The following is a 21,855-nucleotide window of genomic DNA, read 5'->3' on the forward strand; positions in this document are numbered from 1 at the left end:
GATCTCTTTGCTGTCCAAGAGACTTTCAAGAGTCTTCTCTAACACCACAGTTCAAAAGCATCAATTCTTTGGTGCTCAGCTTTCTTTATAGTCCAACTCTCACTCAATATGTCAGCAAATTTGGAATACCCAGCCATGGCCACAGGACTGGAAAAGGTCAATCCTTATCCAAGTCCCAAGGAAGGGCAATACTAAAGAATGTTCAAACCACCATCTCCTATGCTACTAAGGTTATGTTCAAAATCCTGCATGTTAGGTTTCAGCATTATGTGAACCAAGAGCTTCCAGATGTGCAAGCTGGGTTTAGAAAAGGCAGAGGAATCAGAGATCAAATTGCCAACATTTGCTGGATTATAGAGAAAGCAAGGGAATTCCAGAAAAACATCTACTTCTGTTTCATTGACTATGTTAAAGCCTTTGATTGTGTGGATCATAATAAATTGTGGAAAACTCTTAAAGAGATAGAATACCAGACCATCGTACCTGTCTACTGAGAAACCTGTATGCCGGTCAAGAAGCAACAGTTAGAACCTTGTATGGAACAACTAACTGGTTCAGGATTGAGAAAGGAGTACAAGACTGTTCATTGTCACCCTGTTTATTTAACTTACCTGAAGAGCACATCATGAGAAATGCCATTCTGGATGAGTTACAAGCTGGAATCAAGATTGCCGGGAGAAATACCAACAACCTCAGATATGTAGATGATACCACACTAATGGCAGAAAGTGAAGAGAATAAGGGCGAAGGAGAAGAGTGAAAATGCTGACTTAAAACTAAATATTAAAGAAACTATGATCATGGTATCTGGCCCCATCACTTCATAGATGGAGAAAAAGGGAAGCAGGGAGAGATTGCCTCTTCCTGGGCTTTAAAATCACTGCGGATGGTGAGTGCAGCCAGGAAACTAGAAGACGATTGCTTCTTGGCAGGAAAGCTATGACAACCTAGACAGTGTATTAAAAAGCAAAGACATCACTTTGTCAACAAAGGTCTGTATAGTCAAGGCTATGGTCTTTCCCGTAGTCACGTGTGGCTGTGAGAGCTGGACCATAAAGAAGGCAGAGTGCTGAAGAACTGATGCTATCGAACTGTGGTCTTGTAGAAGACTTTTGAGAATCCCTTGGACAACAAGAAATTAAACCAGTCAATCTTAAAGGAAATCAACCTTGAATACTCATTGGAAGGACTAATGCTGAAGCTGAAGTTCCAATACTTTGGCCACCTGATGCAAACAGCCAACTGATGGGAAAAGACCCTGATGCTGGGAAAGACTGAAGGCAGAAGAAGAGGGTGACAGAGGATGAGATGGTTGGATGGCATCACTGATGCAATAGACATAAACTTGGGCAAACTGCAGGTGTTGGTGAGGGACAGGAAGCCTGGTGTGCTGCAGTCCATGGGGTCGCGAAGGGTCGGACAAGACATGGCAACTCAACAACAACAGCAACAACGATGGGGGTATTAATATCGGGCTTCCCTGGTAGCTCAGATGGTAAAGCATCTGCCTACAATGTGGGAGACCTGGGTTCGATCCCTGGGTCAGAAAGATCCCCTGGAGAAGGAAATGGCAACCCACTCCAGTATTCCTGCCTGGAAAATCCCAGGGACCGAGGAGCCTGGTAGGCTACAATTCATGGGGTCCCAAAGAGTTGGACATGACTAAGCGACTTCACTTTCTTTTCACCTGATAAAGTGGTTGTGAAGATTAAATGAAATATCCCATGTAACAGTACCATGGTGTTTGGTGTATAAGTGTTCAATAAATCTTAGCTATTATTACCAACATCCGCTGGATCATGGAAAAAGCAAGAGAGTTCCAGAAAAACATCTATTTCTGCTTTATTGACTATGCCAAAGCCTTTGACTGTGTGGATCACAATAAACTGTGGGAAATTCTGAAAGAGATGGGAATACCAGACCACCTGACCTGCCTCTTGAGAAATCTGTATGCAGGTCAGGAAGCAACAGTTAGAACTGGACATGGAACAACAGACTGATTCCAAATAGGAAAAGGAGTACGTCAAGGCTGTATATTGTCACCCTGCTTATTTAACTTATATGCAGAGTACATCATGAGAAACTCTGGACTGGAAGAAACACAAGCTGGAATCAAGATTGCCGGGAGAAATATCAATAACCTCAGATATGCAGATGACACCACCCTTATGGCAGAAAGTGAAGAGGAACTCAAAAAGCCTCTTGATGAAAGTGAAAGTGGAGAGTGAAAAAGTTGGCTTAAAGCTCAACATTCAGAAAATGAAGATCATGGCATCTGGTCCCACCACTTCATGGGAAATAGATGGGGAAAGAGTAGAAACAGTGTCAGACTTTATTTTTTGGGCTCCAAAATCACTGCAGATGGTGACTGCAGCCATGAAATTAAAACACGCTTACTCCTTGGAAGGAAAGTTATGACCAACCTAGATAGCATATTCAAAAGCAGAGACACTACTTTGCCAACAAAGGTTCATCTAGTCAAGGCTATGGTTTTTCCTGTGGTCACGTATGGATGTGAGAGTTGGACAGTGAAGAAGGCTGAGCGCCGAAGAATTGATGCTTTTGAACTGTAGTGTTGGAGAAGACTCTTGAGAGTCCATTGAACTGCAAGGAGATCCAACCAGTCCATTCTGAAGGAGAAAGCCCTGGGATTTCTTTGGAAGGAATGATGCTAAAGCTGAAACTCCAGTACTTTGGCCACCTCATGCGAAGAGTTGACTCATTGGAAAAGACTCTGATGCTGGGAGGGACTGGGGGCAGGAGGAGAAGGGGACGACAGAGGATGAGATGGCTGGATGGCATCACTGACTCGATGGACGTGAGTCTGGGTGAACTCCGGGAGTTGGTGATGGACAGGGAGGCCTGGCGTGCTGCGATTGATGGGGTCGCAAAGAGTCGGACACGACTGAGCGACTGAACTGAACAGATTGTTATTATGCTTAATATCATAAATTGCTGTAAAAAATTCAAACTACATACTTAACCATTATTTTTAACCAAAGGTCAAAAATAATATTAGGGCTTCCCAGGTGGCTCCGTGGTAGAGAATTGACCTGCCAGTGCAGGAGACACAGGAGACGTGAGTTCGATCCTTGGTTCGAAAGATCCCATGGAGGGGGAAATGGCAACCCTCTCCAGTATCCTTGCCTGGAAAATTCCATGGAGAGAGGAGCCTGGTGGGCTACTGTCCACGAGGTCAAAAAGACTTGGTCATGACTGAGCGACTGAGCTCACATACAGAAATAACACAGCTCTGTTATAGTCCAGCCATCCAAACTATTTTTAGACCTATTTTTATATAAAGAAAAGAAGGCTGACATTCCAAAGCTCAAAATATGAATTGAATCATACTTTAAGTTATTCTTCATGATAAACAGAAAAGATAATCTAATCATACCGTCTTATTATCTAGTATTTTCAAGGCCTGTTGATGTTTTTGGTAGAGTGGATGTCTTCTGTCAGGCTTACTGTTAAATTGTAGCTTCTTTCCAACTGAATCTTCAAGTTCAAATGTAGGTGAACTGGTATTCAACAGTTGTGAAATATTCGGCACAAATATGAAAGGCTTAAAAACAGATCTAGAAGAAAACGTATTAAGTTGGTATGTGTGATATAAAAATATTCAGCATTATTCTAAATCTTCTATGATTCCCTGCAGTTTCTACTCATTTATAACACACTGATTGTTCCTGTCATACTAGTTTTGCCTGTGCCTATCTTCCTTGGTATACTAGGATCTTCTTTTGGGGCAAGGGACATGCTTTATTTAGCCTTGAATTCCCATGAACCTAACAAAGGGCCTGGCATATAAACAGTGTCAAGTTAAATTATGGTTCATTTTTTACTGCAAACTCCACAGTTGGAGGGTAAGAACAATCCTCAGTGCAAAATATTGAGGATTAGGATATGGGATGAAAATAAACAGAAGTATTAATAAAGGGTTCACAAGTTTCCTTCCATTTGCTTGATGATATCTTTAGTAAGATGAAAGATAAGAGCAAACATAAGATCATTTCTAAATGTAATGTGCATTATGTTTTATGAGAGACACCAACAATTTAAATCAAGATAGCCTGTATAATCCTCCTTGATAAAGCTTAAACTATTGATATTTTAAGTTTTACATGTATTTTCTAGATTAAACCATTTTACTGATCATCTAATATTTAATATGGAAATCTGCATAAGAAAACCTATCTACTTTCTTTTCTTGACAATTTTAAATATATTTGGGGAAAGAGGGGATAGGAATAACTGTGTACGAGAAACAATAAACATTTTCATCCCATAAGAATGAGAACAGTTATATAACAAATATGCAATGGCAGACTAAAACCTGAATAAAACATTCAGTAGAAAATTTTTGTCATATTGGCGCAACAAAAATTTAGCCTGACAAAATCATGACCAGACTAATGATTCTACCCCAGTCCCTGCCTGGTTTATAGTATTTGTGACTTTACCTCTCAGGATCAGGAGTCCCTGTAAAGAAGTGAATGCAAGGAAGTTTGGAATCTTGAGGTAAAATAGAAACCATGCTTGCAGTGGTCAGGAATTCTCCCTCCATATTAATGCCACTTGGTTTATCTCGGAGAATTTCCACCATTGTTTCAAAAGTTATGTTTCCTAAGGAAATAAATTTTAAGACCATCAAATACATATGCATTTGCAAACTGGTATCCTGCAATTATGAACTGCTTTCTCTACTGATAATGTATAACATGAGATACTGGTTTAGGTATTAAGTAAGACTGACTATAAGCAAATCTTGTATCATAACTGTTAGACTCACTGGGCTGTCACAAGGAAGATATTTTTTTTAATATAAAATAAACAAAATCTCAAAACATTATAACAGGATAAATCTGTTATCTCTTAAGAAGAAGAAATCAATAATACAAAATACACTCAATCTCATTGCCCTTCCAAAATTTTTTAAGGGGTATGTAGTTAGCAATTAGCTAACAACGTCAATAATTATCATCTGAGTCTATCCATTCTAGGAACCAAATATTAAGAGAATATTGTGTTTAGTTTCCAATATTACAAAAGATGTTCTTTAGAAAATAACAAATTATTTTGTCCTGTAATAATTTCTATGTCTGACATTAATACTCTTTTATGAAAACCTGATTGGGAGTCAAGGAGGCAAAAGACATTATTGGCTAGTGGAACTTGTATGTACACAGTTTTGTCAGACTACTTCAAAAATCTAAATGTCCATTGTGCATGATAAAAATAATATAAATATTCTGTTTTCTGCTTTCATAGGTAAAGTTTGGTATATTAAGATTTTTTTGAGAAAAACAGAAAAAATATATATTTTATCTTTTTACCAAACACAACATGTCCATGGTTACAGAGAGCCTCAGAATCCTGTATTTGGAAGGCATTTCTGCCAAAAAATTTAAAAAGCCCAGCATGCCTTCAGACAGCTCTGCTCCATTCTATACATGTTTATGTGGCTTAGGATCTCTCATGACAGGATGGATAACCTTACCCCTCCACAATGCAGTCCTCCAAGAGTAGCCAAAATATCTTCTTCTCACATGATAATGATTCTTGTCTCCAAAATTTATGATTCTCTATTCTCCCTGAATCACATTAAAACTCCTTCAAATGAAAACTTCTACCAAACGTAAGTGAAATAACATTTTCCTATCTTTCATCTGCACTGGTCCTACCTTTTGTCTATCTCTGCCATTAGACTATAAATTCCTGATCTTTTGTCTGTACTGTTCCTACCTCTGCAATTAGATTACAAATTCTCTAAAGACAAAAATGGGACTTTCTCTCTTTAGTTCTCATTCATTCAACAAATTTATTGAACACCTATTAAATGTCAGGCATTGTCCTAGGCTATGGATAAATACAGTAATCTAATTTACACTTGGGTTTACTTAGGAATTTAATATTTGATAAGATTGGTTAGCACTTCAAATCAGTAGACAAAATATAATTCATTTAAAAAGTGGTACTGACAGAAAACTCTACTCAATACTGTATAATGGCCAATATGGGGAAAGAATCTTTAAAAAAAGTACGTGTGTATATACACACATACATACATATAACTGATTCACTTTGCTGTACGACTGAAACTAACACACTATAACTATACTCCATCAAAAAATTTTTAAAACAAGTGGTGCTAAGATCATTGGGTAATCATTTGAGAAGTAATTTTTTAAAAAAAGAAGCTGCAATCCTAATTCATACATTATTTTAGAATAATTCCAGAAGAATTATAATATAAATTTTAAAAATAAAACTATAAGATGTAGATAACCATTTCTGGTACAGTGGAAATGACCTTTCTAAAAGCATGACATCAAAGATTAAAAACCATATAAGAACAATTCTGCATGGGATATTTTATTACTAGCTTTCTATTTATGCCAGCTATTCTTTTTCCCCTTTTATCCTTTCTTGCCTTCTTTAATTTTTTTCAAGTATTTATTATTCTATTTCTACCATGTTAGCTTATTTGTACATTTCTTCTTATTTTCTCTTGACTTTATATATTACAGTCTGTCTTAAATTAGTTCTTCACCACTTAGTTAATACAAGGACCTTGTAACACTTTTACTCCAATTACTGCCTCCTATCTTTTGTCCTATTTCTCATATATTTAATTCTACTGTATTCATCTGGGTCTTGGAAAAGCAGATGCCAATTCTATGTACAAAGCTTTTGAGAGAGAGAACCGAATTTCAGTCTGGCTTCAACAAACTTGGCTTGATGATTTAAATTTTTTCAAATATACAAAGGCTTTTTTTAAACTTTATTTCATATTGGACTATAGCTGCTTATTTAACTTATACGCAGAGTACATCATGTGAAATGTCGGGCTGGATGAAGCACAAGCTGGAATCAAGATTGCCACGAGAAATATCAATAACCTCAGATACGCAGATGACACCACCCTTATGGCAGAAAGCAAAGAGGAACTAAAGAGTCTCTTGATGAAAGTGAAAGAGGAGAGTGAAAAAGCTGGCTTAAAACTCAACATTCAAAAAACAAAGATAATGGCATCCAGTCCCATCACTTCATGGCAAATAGATGGGGAAACAATGGAAACAGTGGTAGACTTTATTTTGGGGGGCTCCAAAATCACTGCAGATGGTGACTGCAGCCATGAAATTAAAAGATGCTTGCTCCTTGGAAGAAAAGCTATGACAAACCTAGATAGCATATTAAAAAGCAGAGACATTACTTTGCTGACAAAGGTCCGTCTAGTCAAAGCTATGGTTTTTCCAGCAGTCATGTATGGATGTGAGAGTTGGACTATAAAAAAAGCTGAGCACCAAAGAATTGATGCTTTTGAACTGTATTGTTGAAGACTCTTGAGAGTCCCTTGAACAACAAGAAGATCAAACCAGTCAATCCTAAAGGATATCAGTCCTGAATATTCATTGGAAGGACTGATGCTACCTGATGAGAAGAACTGACTGGGAAAGACTCTGATGGTGGAAAAGATTGAAGGCAGAAGGAGAAGGGGATGACAGAAAATGAGATGGTTGGATGGCATCACCAACTCTATGGACATGAGTTTGAGCAAGCTCCGGGAGTTGGTGATGGACAGGGAAGCCTGGCATGCTGCAGTTGCAAAGAGTCAGACACGACTGAGTGACTGAACTGACTGAACTGACTGAACTGACAGCCGATTAATAATGTTGTGATAGTTTCAAACAGACAGCAAAAGAACTCAGCCATACATATACATGTATTCATTCTCCTCCAAACTCCCCTCCTATTCAGGATGCCACATAACTGCACAGAGTTCCTTATTCAATACAGTAGGTCCTCATTGATTATCCATTTTAAATATAGCAGTGTGTAAATGTATAAAGATTTTATGAGGGAAAATGCCTATGAGAGAAAATGACAAGTAATCCAGACTGCAACTGAAGTCTGAACCTGGGTTTAATAGGGAAGGAAGAAAGACTGAGTGAAAGTGACCTAGACTAACATGCCATCTAAGGAAAGTTTGCAAGGCTCTCAGGAAGTCCTTGACCCAAAGTCAGACATCAGAAGAGTTCAATGACCCCAGGCATGGGGCTACCTTAGTCTCCCTGATGCTTTCAGTCATTGACCAGGAGCAGCCTTCAGGAAGCGTAGCCTTAGTACTATACAAAGTCAACACACAACAGAACTTGAACACAGCAGCTATGGTCATTGGTCATAAAATTATTATCAGTTCAGTTCAGTTCAGTCACTCAGTCATGTCCGACTCTTTGCAACCCCATGAACCACAGCACGCCAGGCCTCCCTGTCCATCACCAACTCCCGGAGTCCACCCAAACCCATGTACATTGTGTTGGTGATGCCATCCAGCCATCTCATCCTCTGTCATCGCCTTCTCCTCCTGCCTTCAATCTTGCCCAGCATCAGGGTCTTTCCAAATGAGTCAGCTCTCTGCATCAGGTGGCCAAAGTATTGGAGTTTCAGCTTCAACATCAGTCCCTCCAATGAACACCCAGGAATGATCTCCTTTAGGATTGACTGGTTGGATCTCCTTGCAGTCCAAGGGACTCTCAAGAGTCTTCTCCAACACCACAGTTCAAAAGCATCAATTCTTTGGCACTCAGCTTTCTTTATAGTCCAACTCTCACATCCATACATGACTACTGGAAAAACCACTGCCTTGACTAGACAGACTTTTGTTGGCAAAATAATGTCCCTGCTTTTTAATATGCTGTCTAGGTTGGTCATAACTTTCCTTCCAAGGAGCAAGCGTCTTTTAATTTCATGGCTGCAATCACCATCTGCAGTGATTTTGGAGCCCAGAAAAATAAAGTCAGCCACTGTTTCCCCATCTATTTTGCCATGAAGTGATGGAACTGGATGCCATGATCTTAGTTTTCTGAATGTTGAGCTTTAAGCCAAATTTTTCACTCTCCTCTTTCAGACAATATTTATTTAGTTTTACCCACACATTTACTGTTTCTTTTACTCTTTATTCACTCTCACCCACCTTGCTTCTAAGATCATTTTTCCTGAAGAGTAACTCAGTATTTCTTTTAGTACCAACTGATTTGTTGTTTCATTGTTATTCAGTTGCTAACTTGTGTCCAACTCTTTGCAACCCCATAGACTGCAGCACACCAGGCTTCCCTGTCTTTCACTATCTCCTGGAGTTTGCTCAGACTCATGTCCATTGAGTTGAGTCCATTTAATCATCTCATCCTCTGTAGTCCCTTTCCCCTCTGCCCTCAATATTTCCCAGCATCAGGGTCTTTTCCAATGAGTCAGCTCTTCACATCAGATGGCCAAAACATTGGAGCTTCAGCCTCAGCATCAGTGCTTCCAATGAATATTCAGGACTGATTTCCTTTAGGATTGACTGGTTTCATCTCCTTTCTGTCTAGGGGACTCTCAAGCGTCTTCACCAGCATCACAATTAGAAGACATCAGTTCTTCAGCACTCAGCCTTCTTTATGGTCCAACTCTAACATCCATACATGATTACTGAAAAAAACCATAGCTTTGACTATATGGACCTTTGTCAAGCAAAGTGATGCCTTTGCTTTTTAACACACTGTCTAGGTTTGTCATAGCTTTTCTTCCAAAGAGCAAATGTCTTTTCATTTCATGGTTACAGTCTCCGTCTGCAACGATTTAGGAGCTCAAGAAAAGAAAATCTGTCACCGTTTCCACTCTTCCCCATCTATTTGCCATTAAGTGATGAGACTGGATGCCATGATCTTAGTTTTTTGAATGTTGAGTTTTAAGTCAGCTTTTTCACGCTTCTCTTCTTTCACCTTCATCAAGAAGCTCTATAGTTTCTCTTTGCTTTCTGCCATTAGAGTGCTATCATCTGCATATCTGAGGTTGTGGATATTTCTCCTGGCAATCTTGATTCCAGCCAATTGGGTTAGTGATGAATTCTCTCAAATTTTAGTCCAACTTCATTTCTGTAGTATATTTTCACTGGATATGGAATTCTAAATTGGTAATAATTATTTTTCTCTATCACTTTAAAGGTGTCATTTTACAGTCTTCTAGATTCTTTCCCTTCTGTTGAAGGCAAAGGTTTTCTGCCAGTCTTATATTTGATGCTTTGAAGGTAATATATATTTTCTCTCTGACTGCTTTTAGGATTTTCTGTTTATTTCCCTCTTCAACAATCTTATTACCATAGGCCCAGGTGTGGTGTCCTTTTATTTATCCTTGGGATTTGTAGAGCTTCATTAAACTGTGACTTGCCGACTTTTATTAATCTGGGAAAATTCTTGGCCAGTATCTCTTCAAATCTTGCTTTTTGCCCATCCGTGTTCTCTCTCACCTTTCCTATTGGGACCCCACCTACATACATGTTAGACCTTTTCAATGGGTCCTATATGGCTTTCCCACTCCTGCCTGTATTTTCCAAAGCCTTATCTCTGTTTCAAGCAGAAATTTTCTACTGATATTCCAATTCACTAAGTTTTTCTTCTGCTATGTCTCATAAGTTATTATACTGAATTCTCAGTAATTATAAATTTACAGTTCTAAAAACTAAGATCAAGACATCCAGTCCCATCACTTCATGGCAAATTGAAGGAGGAAAAAATGGAAGCAGTGACAGACTTTATTTTCTTGGGCTCCAAAATCACTGCAGATGGTGACTGCAGCCAAGAAATTAAGACACTCCTTGGAAGGAAAGCCACAACAAACCTAGACAGCATATTAAAAAGCCAAGACATCACCTTGCCAACAAAGGTTCATCTAGTCAAAGCTATGGTTTTTGCAGTAGTCATGTATGGATATGAGAGGTGAACCATAAAGAAGGCTGAGTGCTGAAGAATTGGTGCCTTTGAATTTGGTGCTAGAGAAGACACTTGACAGTCCCTTGGACAGCAAGGAGATGAAACCAGTCAATCCTAAAGGAAATCAACCCTGAATATTCATTGAAAGGGACTGATGCTGAAGCTGAAGCTCCAATACTCTGGCCACCTGATGCACCTCTCACTGGAAAAGATCCTGATGCTGGGAAAGACTGAAGGTAAAAGGAGAAGGGGGAGGCAGAGGATGAGATGGTTAGATAGCATCACCAACTCATGGACATGAATTTGAGCAAACTCCAGGAGATAGTGGAAAACAGGGAAACCCAGCGTGCTGCAGTCCATGAGGTCACAGTCAGATGCGACTTAGCAACTGAACAACAACAGTTCTTTTATTTCCACTTGGTTCTCTTTTCTAGATTTCAGTTCTCTGATGAAATTCTCCATCTTCTCATCTAGTTTTTTTAAACATATAAAACATATTAATTTAAAAGTCTGTATCCAATAAAACTAATTGCAGATAACCAGTGGGTCAGTTTCTACTGTCTTTCTCTTGATTTCCAGTCATTTGATCCATTTCTTGGCATATTTGATAACTTTTTAATTAAATGTTGGACACTATAAATGAAAATTTGTAGAGGCTCTGCATGATATTTTCCTCCACAGAAGATTCTGGCAAACAGATGGAATATACGTAGATTACCTATTGATCCAGCTGAGACTGGTCTATTCTCTGTCCATTCTTATTTCTAAGGTACAGCCTTTCTGAAGTTTCAACTGAAAGCCTAGGGTATTTCTCAGGCCCCTTCTTGGTTGTTCATCAAATCCAATTTTTGTCCCTAAGACCTTGTAAGACTGCCAAAATCTCTACTTAACTTTGTAAGGTCTTAGCGACTACTCATCCTACATACACAGTGCATAAAAGTCAGCAAGTGCTAGGAGGAGAAATAGTGACATAGAAGGTCAGACTCTTCTCAGAGTGCAGATGGTCTTTTTCCAATTTCCTGGATCTAGGCCCCTCATGTCCTAACTGTTTCCAGGCCTTCAAACAGTGGTTTTATTCTTCCAGCTTTTATAGTTATTCTTGGGAAGAGGCTAGTCCAGTACTAGCTACCCCTTGTTAACCAGAAGCAGATGTTCAGCTTTGTGCTTTTAACCAACTCAGATTTTGTGCCTCTCATTTATTATATATGTCTCTTTTTGCCCTCAAGCAGTATCAATTTCTTAATAACAGTAATGAATATGGTAGATCCATATTGTAACAAGTATATTTAAAAAAAAACACAAAACATAGAGTTCCTGCCATCACATAAAATATTTTCAGACACTTATATGTAAATGTTTAGGTACTGCTTTAAAATTAGTCCTAAAGAAAAAAATAACTTTCACTTAACACAGTTGGTTGACCACAGGTATTTGTTTCTTCTCTTTCCAAATCCTACTACAATGACAGCAAAGGAATAAAAAAATGAAATTACTTACACGGACAAATAAAGCATGAAAAGCAAGAAATTCCCCTCATTCCCATGATATATGGGAATAATTAAAAGAAATAAGTTTACATCAAGTCAGTACCCAAATTGTGATTCTGTGACATTTCAAATTAAAATAAAGTTGATTTCCATATAAAACAATCTAGTGTTCCATCCTCATTTAATCACTCAAACTACCAACTGCTTTATGTTAATAGCAAATTTTCACTTCCTCCATAACATAGCTATGACTTCAAATTAAAGAAAAATAATGTGTAGATAATTTGTTACAGGAGCAATACCTTTCTGTTAATTTAGAGAAATGCAGGGAGAAACAAAAAAAGTATATATCTGAAAACAATCTTTAATTATAAAACTAGACAATAAAGCAAAAGCCATCCACACCTATCAGACGCATAGCTTTTGCACCCAGGGAGATTGTAGAATGATTCAAACATAAATTCCTATAAGTAGCAAGTTTTGATGAAAACAGTGTCAAAACCATAACACTGAGATAAGACAGGTATTATGAAAATGTTTTCTGTATTCAAAACCTACAATTCTCAAAATGAAAGAAGGATTTACATGATCACTTGAGTAGGATAGCTATAAGTAATCCACTAGCAAGCATTGAATAAGTACTGAGACTGCAGTGGCAGGGTTCACGAAAATGAATGCAAAACACAGGGTACAATCTCACTGCAATTTAAACTAGTCATTTAAAATACGTGAGTGAATGTAGATACAATTTGGACATACATGCAGCACAGTTAATAGCTATCAGGTAGGAAGACAAATAGGCTCTTCCATCTAGAAAAATCACAGGAAAAATTAGCTATAATATTCTAGTAGACAATTTTCTATAAAAGTACTGGAAAGACATTTATTCCTTTGGCAAAGCACAGAAAGCTGGATGAACTGTACTTCATACTTGGAGGAAAAAGAAGTTTCATGTCAGACACATCTATTACTATAATCATGTATGCATTTCAAATCTATAATTCAGTCATTTTGTAGTTAAATATAATAAATTATTACACTGTAGTAGCTAATTGATTTATAATTTTTTCTACCTATTTTTTATTCCTTTTATCCAATCACCCTAAACCTTACAATTCTTGACATTTTTCTGTCCGGCTTAGTTATGTGTTGATATTCTTCATTTTTTCAGAATATCTGCTAATTTTATGTCCTAACCCTTTAGGTTTATTGCCACACACACACACAAAAAAGGCACAATAATGATCATCGTTAAACTATCTGCAAGTTAGATAGTTCAATTCAATTTACAAGCCTTTGTTAACAACAAAAAAAAACTTACTAAGCATACATATACACTAGTGCAGACACTGAACTAGGTGCTGAGAAAATGTGAGGACAAATACGAGTCTTTTTTTTTTTTTTTAAGTTTCATACAGGAGATAAGTGAAGAGCACAAACACAGTTTCCTCATTTGTAAAATGAAGATAACACCTACTTACCATGGTTGCTTAAAGAAAATAGTGTAATCACTTAGCACAGTGTCTAGCCTTTGATACACTTTTTAAATAAACAGGAGTAGGTACTGTTGCAACCATTACTCCATCTCTACTTTTACAATAATGGTCACCATAAAATCAAAATCCTTAGAGTAACAAAGTTTAGTGTTTTCTACATCTCGATCCACATGGAAAAAAAGACACTTCAAATAACCTACTTATAAAATGACAAACTAACATTAAGAAACTTAGAGGAAAATTTTCAAATAATAAGACGTTCTGGAAATTAAAAGTAAGGTATTAAATACTTGGAAAATAATGACATTAAGGCATTCTAAAAACATTCTGTCACAAACTTTTTTCTGCTGTATGTGTGTGCATATTTGTGTGCTTAGTCACTCCATTGTGTCCGACTCTTTGCGACCCTAGGGACTATAGTCAGCTAGGCTCCCCTGTCCATGGGATTTTCTAGGCAAGAATACTGGAGTGGGTTGCCATTTCCTCCTCCCAGGGGATCTTTCTGACCCAGGGATCAAACGTGGGTCTCCTTCATCTCCTGCACTGGCAGGCAGATTCTTTTACCACTGAGCCACCTGGGAAGCTGTGTTTTTCTGCTATATGTATATTTAATTTGTTTAATGAATACCTGAGAAGCAAGTATCAATCACTGACTGATTTTATCTCTGAGAAGTTGCTTTCTGACTGATTTATAGAACCACTTTATCTTTCAAGTGAAAGAGTATACATTAGTCACATATTTTTATTAGTGCAAAGAGCCTTTTAGCATTTATCTGCCACCCAATAATCTTCTAAATAATCTTCATAATTATTGGGTGGCAGATAGATAATTTTTGCGTGGCAGATAAAGAATTTTTCTGGAATTATTTGGAGGCAAATAGACAAAACAAAGAGCCCTTGTGACTCAGAGAGTAAATAGTATGCCTGCAATGCAAGAGACACAGGTTCAATCCCTGGGTTGGGAAGATCCCCTGGAGAAGAAAATGGCAACCCACTCCAATGCTCTTGCCTGGAGAGTCCCCTGGACAGAGGAGCCTGGCAGGCTACAGTCCAGGGGTCGCAAAGAGTCGGACACGACTGAGGGACTTCACTTTCACTTTCCCACATGAAAGTAGCGCAACACATGCCCGTTCTTTGTCCCCACATTCTACTTCAAGGAAAGTATTCTAGGAAAATGGTCATGGATGTGAAAATAAATAAGCTATAAGCATGTTGTATAATTTTCAGTAGTGAAAAACTAAAAACAACCCAAGTAACAGGGAATTTGTTAACTAAAGTATAATTCATACAATCAATCTTTATAATGATAAAATACAGCCATATGGAAATAAAAATATACAAAAATAATAGAATACCATGTACCTGTTGAAAAAATGAAAAAGTTCAGTACATATTAAAATAGAATGATATACATTACCGCTAACTGGTGAAAAGTTATGTGCAGACAAGTATGTGTGGAATGCAACCATTTTGTAAAACAGAGAATCAAGAATACCTATATATAATTTCATTAAGCATACAACATCTCTGAAAGAATACACAAGGAACTGCCTATAGGAAAAATAACCTAATAGGGGCCTGTTAGAAGGGAGACTGGAGTAGGAAATGGCAACCCACTCCAGTGTTCTTACCTGAAGAATTCCACAGACAGAGAATCCTGGTGGGCTAAAGTCCATGGGGTCGCAAAGAGTTAGACACGACTAGTGAATAACCCTTAGAAGGGAGACACTTCACTTGGGTACCTCTGAATTTTGAATCATGTGAATATATTTATTTTTATAAGTAAAACAATGCTGAAGAATTTATGCTTTTGAACTGTGGTGTTGGAGAAGATGAATTACCTTTATGCTTATTCAGAAGTTTGTAGCCTTCACAGTATCTGCCTGGTGAAATCATCATCTTGGCTGTGTCAAGATAAGAGTATGTTGCAGCAAAATCGAATTCCTTTTTCCCATCCCACCAACCTCTCTGCTTGGCATAGTTTCTCATGTCTGGGTGTTCCCGATCAATTTTGGTCGTTATAGAAAGCTGATTAGAAATATTGCGAACTCCCTCTATTTTGAAAGAAGAGAGGAAGGGAGAAGAAAAGTCACATTTAATGTAATGTATCTATCTCTGTACATTATGATCCTTAATCACTATTTCAATGTAAATATAGGCTTCTAAATGTTGTACCATGTACATCTATTTATTACACACTAAAATGCATAAATAGTTTTCTAAATTAAACTTTTTATTTTGAGGTAACTATGGATTCACATGCAATTATAAGAATTAAAGAACAAACTATGCATCTTTATACTGTCTCCCCAAATGGTAACACTTTGTATGATATCACAACCAAAGTATTGATAGTCATACTGTCAAGATGATATCACAATGATCACTCATGTTGCCCTTTCATAGCCACCCCCACTCATCTCCCACATCCACCCTTTCATTAACCCCAGGCAACCATCTGTTATTCATTTCTATAATTGTCATTTCAAGAAAAACCATATAAATGGAATCATACAATATATAATTTTAGGCTTTTTTTCCCCTCAGTTTAATTTCCTAAAGATTATTCCAGGTTATTATATGTATCAACAGTTCATTCCTTTTTATTGCTGAGTAGTATTCCATGGTATAGGCATACTACAGTTCATTTAAATATTCCCAAGTTAAAGGACTGCTTGGTTCTTTCCAGTTTCTGCCTATCATGGAAAAAGCTGCCATACAAATTCATGTACAGGTTTTTGTGTGCATTTAAGTTTTATTTCTCAGGGATAAATGCACAAGATTGTAAGTGTTACACTGAATAATAGTTACATATTAAGATCCTTTTTTTAACTGCCAAAATGTTTTCCTGAGTGACTGTACATTCTTACTAGCAATGTAGCTGTGACCCATTCTCCACCTTCTCACTAGCATTTGGTAGAGTCATTTAAAAATTTTTAGCCATTCCAGTAAAATAGATAGCCAGTGGGAATTTGCTGTATGATGCTGGGAGCTCAAACCACTGCTCTGTGACAACCTAGAGGGGTGGGATAGAGTGGCAGGTAGGAGGAAGGTTCAAGAGGGAGGTTCCAGACACATGTATGCCTATGGCTGATTCATGTTGATGTATGGCAGAAAACAATACAATATTGTAACGCAAATATTTTCCAATTAAAATAAATAAATTTAAAAATTTCTCAGCCATTCTGATAGAGGTATAGTAATATCTCATTGTGATTTTAGCTTGCATTTCTCTAATGGGTAATGATGTTAAACATCATTTCGTGTGCTTTTGTGATATCTGTATATCCTTTTCAGCAAAATGTCTCTTTGGGTCTTCTTGTTCATTTTTCTAGTTGGATTGTCTTTTTACTGTTGAATTTTGACAGTTATTTATATATTTTAGATATTAGTCTTTTATATGAATTACTGTTTAAAAAATAGCCATAAGTAAGTTTAGAATAGAAATAGAAGGCTTCTAAAAATTTCGTGACACTTAAGTTATAAAACAAAATTTTCAATTAAAATACAAAACAGAAGAAACAATAAAAGCCTATTCTAAACAAATCATAATAAATGAAATAGATATGATAAATAAAAATTAATAACATTTTAAAACAGTTTAGAATGACAGTTGGCCAAGTAGAAATCAGTTAAATTACTCTAATGAAGTCATATTTGGGATGGTCTCACTACAATAATAGACTTAAGTCATGATAGAATCAAAGTCAAAGAAGAAGAATTTTCCATCTAGTAAAATAATTCCCTAGAGTTAAGCTATTTAGTTCGTGGGCTCATTTACTATTAGGAAGAGAAACAAGTTGGCAAAGTTAATCTGCAACTGAATAATCAGACTCAATGAAGGTGTTCATTTTGGATGGCTCAGTGGGGCTAACTTTTTCAACAAAAAACACTCATTTTTCTCTTGCATGTAGCATACTTGACAAAATAAAAAGTAATTAATGGTATGATCAGGCTAATTATCATAATAAGAAAAATAGTTCCAATTAAGTTTTATGTATTGATAAACATGCATGCAAAATATAAAATAAAATGTCCATCGAAACAACTGTCAATGACCTGTTGTGAAAAATAGCATCCAAATCCTGCAAAGCTCAAAGCTACCTTCATGAAGAGTTTCTAAACTTCTCCAGTCCACAATGACTTTTCCTTTCTTTAAATATTCATGGCATATATACGTATGTGTTATTCATGTACTATTTAATATTTTCACATGTGTATCTGTAAAACTATGAGATCCAGGGTAAGTACACAAAAGGTATGTGAATATGCCTTAGCACAAGACTACACTCAAGTGAAGGAATACTGAACAAAGAGTCAGGATGGAAATATTTAAATTCCAAGGCTAAAACAATAAATAAATGAAATTTAAAAACAATAAATTCTATCATTCACTGCCCTGACTACATAATTTCATATCTCTGGATTTCCTCACTGGAAAATGAGTATATATGATCACAAAGAAATAAAAAAAAAAAGGCAAATCATTCTAAAACAATCAACTGTTTTATTTACTCAATTACATTAAATGTTTCACTTTACTACTGTTACTACTAACATATTCTTTCTAACCACTAACTCACAATCACCAATCCCCAGTAACACTCCCTAGTCTTCACCTCCATATCCACACATGATGAAATTTTGGAGTTCAGTCCAAAGTTTAAAACATGAAAAAATAATAAAGTAATGGTTTTATCTCATTAAAAGGTAAAAAAACTACTATAAAGCATACAAGAGTTACTTCACAGAAAATGTACACAGGTTATATGAAATTAATATCATATTTATGAAAAAGAGATAATAACACCTTTTCCTCTTTTTCAAGAAAGCTCTTTATAGAGTTCTTTCACTGTATGTTCTTTCATATTTTTTCATTTCCCCTGCAGTTTTCCCCTTCATTGCACTGGAGTATAAATCTTGGAAAACAACTAAGTGAAATGTCTGCAATTAGGAGGTATTTTATTAACTGTAAAACAAATTAAATCATGAAAAGCTGTCCATACCTTCTACTTTTTCTGCTGCCCAGTACTTTCCTGCAGTCTCCAGAATCCAGGCTTCATTTCTATCTGCTATCAGGAAACTGTTGTGATAGCTAAATACCATCCTGCCCTCTGAACAATTTCCACCCTGGCCATATTTTTCTAATAAATCAACAATGACATTGAGGGCTTTTTCAGCTGTATCACCTCTTTCAAGGCCAAGTCTAAAATAAAAATATTAAAGCTCTCAGATTAAAAGAAATTTCCATTATTTTTCTTAAATAATTTCATGCACATGAGATTTTGTGTTAATGTTCAAAGAAAAACCTCTTCAAGTTAATAGATATAGTGAAATCCAACTTCTAACGTATTCCTTCTGAAATTAGTTTGGGATGATGAAAACAAAGATCAGTATTCAAATTCCAACTTGGTAATTTATTTGCAAGTTGATTTAACTCTAAACCTCCAGATTTCTCATCTGTAAAATCAGGATAATAATAATACCCCATAAGGTAACTGTGAGAATTAGTTATGGTCTAATAAAGTATGTTAAGTGCTTCCAATGATTCATAATTTTCAATTCTCCTGACTTCCTTGGTGGCTCAGACAGTAAAGCGTCTGTCTACAATGCGGGAGACCTGGGTTCGATCCCTAGGTCGGGAAGTTCCCTGGAGAAGGAAATGGCACCCCACTCTAGTACTCTTGCCTAGAAAATCCCATGGACGGAGGAGCCTGGAGTCCATGGGGTCACAAAGAGTCGAACACGACTGAGCGACTTCACTCACTCACTCACTCCCTCCCTTTTCCTAATTAATGACATTTGAACTGATTCTAAAGCATTTTAAACACAAACTATAAAGTATCAAAGTCCAAACAATGAAAAAAAAAAAGGAAGATAAAACATGTTAAAAGTTACACCAAAATTTTAAACTTAGACAAGTTCTATAGTGCAAATATGTAACAAAAAAATAACCTGACAAGGTCCATGCCCAGTAGTGCCTCTTCATCACAAACTTTTTCTCTTCCCCATACAGCTTCATTCCCAATGCAAACTCCATGCTCATTGGCTCCCATTTCTGCTCCCCATAACCAAGCTGGGCGACTAAGGACAACCGCGTATGTTTCAGGAACTTGATCAATTTCTATGTAAGTACACTGTAAAGAAAGTCATAGCAACAACAATAAAACTGAAAAAGAAAAGTTACCCAAGTCTAGAATCTTAAAATCAATCAAAGACCTGACTATTACGAAAGAGATTATAACTAAATTGAAATTTTCAATTATAAGGCATTACCCTTAAAAAATATTCAGAATTGTCCCTAAGAGCATTTATTCACTCAGATATGTGAAGCATCTCCTGTCTGCTAAGAGATATATTAGTTATAACGATGAATCAGATACAGATCTTGCTTTCAAGAAACTAAGACCTGTACATTACTAAGACACAAGGAAATGCAAAGTATAAGGACTATGAAGAAAAGTGAAGATGGGGCGCTAATAGAAGCTCAGGAGAAAGCGAGTTTCTAGTTGTGAAATCTTGAAACATATTGTAAAGGAAGATGTATGTGGATTAATGATACATATTCCATATGGCAGCCTTCAACTACAAGTGACTGCCATAGAAGCCCATGTCACATGTGGGATTCACCCATCAGGTACATCCACAACAGTGAAAAGAACAAGAACTACTGGCTTACAGGATAGGTGAGACAAATATGAAGAGATAAAACAGAAATGGATCCACGATGAATAAATAGTCTCATCAAAACAAAACACTGGCCTAGTACAATTAGCCCTCCATATCCACAGGTTTCATATCCACACAGTCAACTAAACACTCATCAAAAATATTCAGCAAAAAAAATATTCCAAAAAGTTCCAAAAAGCAAAATAAATTTGCCACTTGCTGTAAACTATTTACACAGCATTTATATTATATTTACAACTATTTACATGCCATACATATTGTACTACCTAGAAATAATTTAAAGTTTATGAGGATGTGCATAGATTATATGCATGTATATGTCATTTTATAATAAGGGACTTGAGCATCAGATGATTTTGATATCCTAGGGGGTCCTGGAACCAATCCCCCAAGGATGTGGAGGAACAACTAATACATAAAACATATTTAATATATCTTGGTACTAGAATATCAGTAAAAATGGAATCTAAAAATAAACAATTTAGCAATAAAAGCATAGTGTGAAATTTTCCCTTTAAATTCCATGCTAAATGGATTTTTTAAATAAAAAAATTTTAAAGTATCCTTTAATTGATGTGTATACTACCAAATGACTAGTGCATAGTATTGACAGTTACCACTGGATCAAAAAACCTCTTCTGATGATAAAACTGCCATTTCCAGAGCCTGGAATGACTGTTCCTATTCTACACCAATCAGAATCCTTTTTGCCCATCAAATTCCAGCTGAAACCCCAACTTCTGGTGAAGCCTTCTTTGATTCCTAGTCTGAATTAATTGCTTCTTCCCCACTGCTGTCACAAATTGCTGCTCTTAAATTTGGTGTTGAAACTTCATCCTTCTTTACAAGGTAGTTAGTTACATACACATCCTATTCCTCTACTAGACTCTAAGCTCCTGAAAGACAAAACTAGTCTTTTTTTTTTTTAATGATAGAAACTAAATGTTACAATTTATTCCATCTTCATGATTATAGGCATTACAGGGCAGGGTGGGTAAACAAGGCAAATAAAATCTTTTCTCCCCTCATTTAGCCAGATGCAACATGCTGGCATTTTTATGACAGGTTGACATTAATAACTAATTGACTTAAGTTGAAAGCTGGCAACAACAAATCTTTGCAATTTAGGATCTTCCTCCATAGCCATTCCAAGGATCTTAATTCCATGAGCTCTAAAATGGTGTTAACCACAGCATTCTTGAAGCTTTCAGATATTTTATTATTATTACTTTTGGCTGAGCCGGGTCTTTGTTGATGCACCCACGCTTTCTCGAGTTGTGGCCAGCAGGAGCTACTCGAGCTGTGGTGTGCAGGCTTCTCGTTGAGGTGGCTTCTCTTGCTGTGGTGTTTAATAGTTGTGGCACAAGGGTGCAGCTGGCCCGCAGCAGGTGAAACCTTCCTGGGCCCAGGGATTGAATCCATGTTCGCTGC

At 36.7% G+C, this 21,855-nt stretch overlaps 1 protein-coding gene across 2 annotated transcripts in view; it reads right to left on the bottom strand.

Moving 5' to 3' along the window:
• The window catches only part of SCRN3 (secernin 3), an 85,271-nt gene that overhangs the window by 11,078 nt on the left and 52,338 nt on the right, over nt 1–21,855 (bottom strand). For both annotated transcript variants that reach the window (XM_061435007.1, XM_061434998.1), the window contains exons 3-7: nt 19,690–19,871; nt 18,741–18,940; nt 15,576–15,788; nt 4,464–4,626; nt 3,398–3,578 (exon numbers count right to left, since the gene is read on the bottom strand). In XM_061435007.1, coding sequence (XP_061290991.1) covers nt 3,398–3,578; nt 4,464–4,626; nt 15,576–15,788; nt 18,741–18,940; nt 19,690–19,871 — 939 coding nt within the window. The remainder of the gene's footprint in view (nt 1–3,397; nt 3,579–4,463; nt 4,627–15,575; nt 15,789–18,740; nt 18,941–19,689; nt 19,872–21,855) is intronic.

The sequence above is a fragment of the Bos javanicus genome, chromosome 2 (genome assembly GCF_032452875.1).
Source record: "Bos javanicus breed banteng chromosome 2, ARS-OSU_banteng_1.0, whole genome shotgun sequence".
NCBI lineage: Eukaryota > Metazoa > Chordata > Mammalia > Artiodactyla > Bovidae > Bos > Bos javanicus.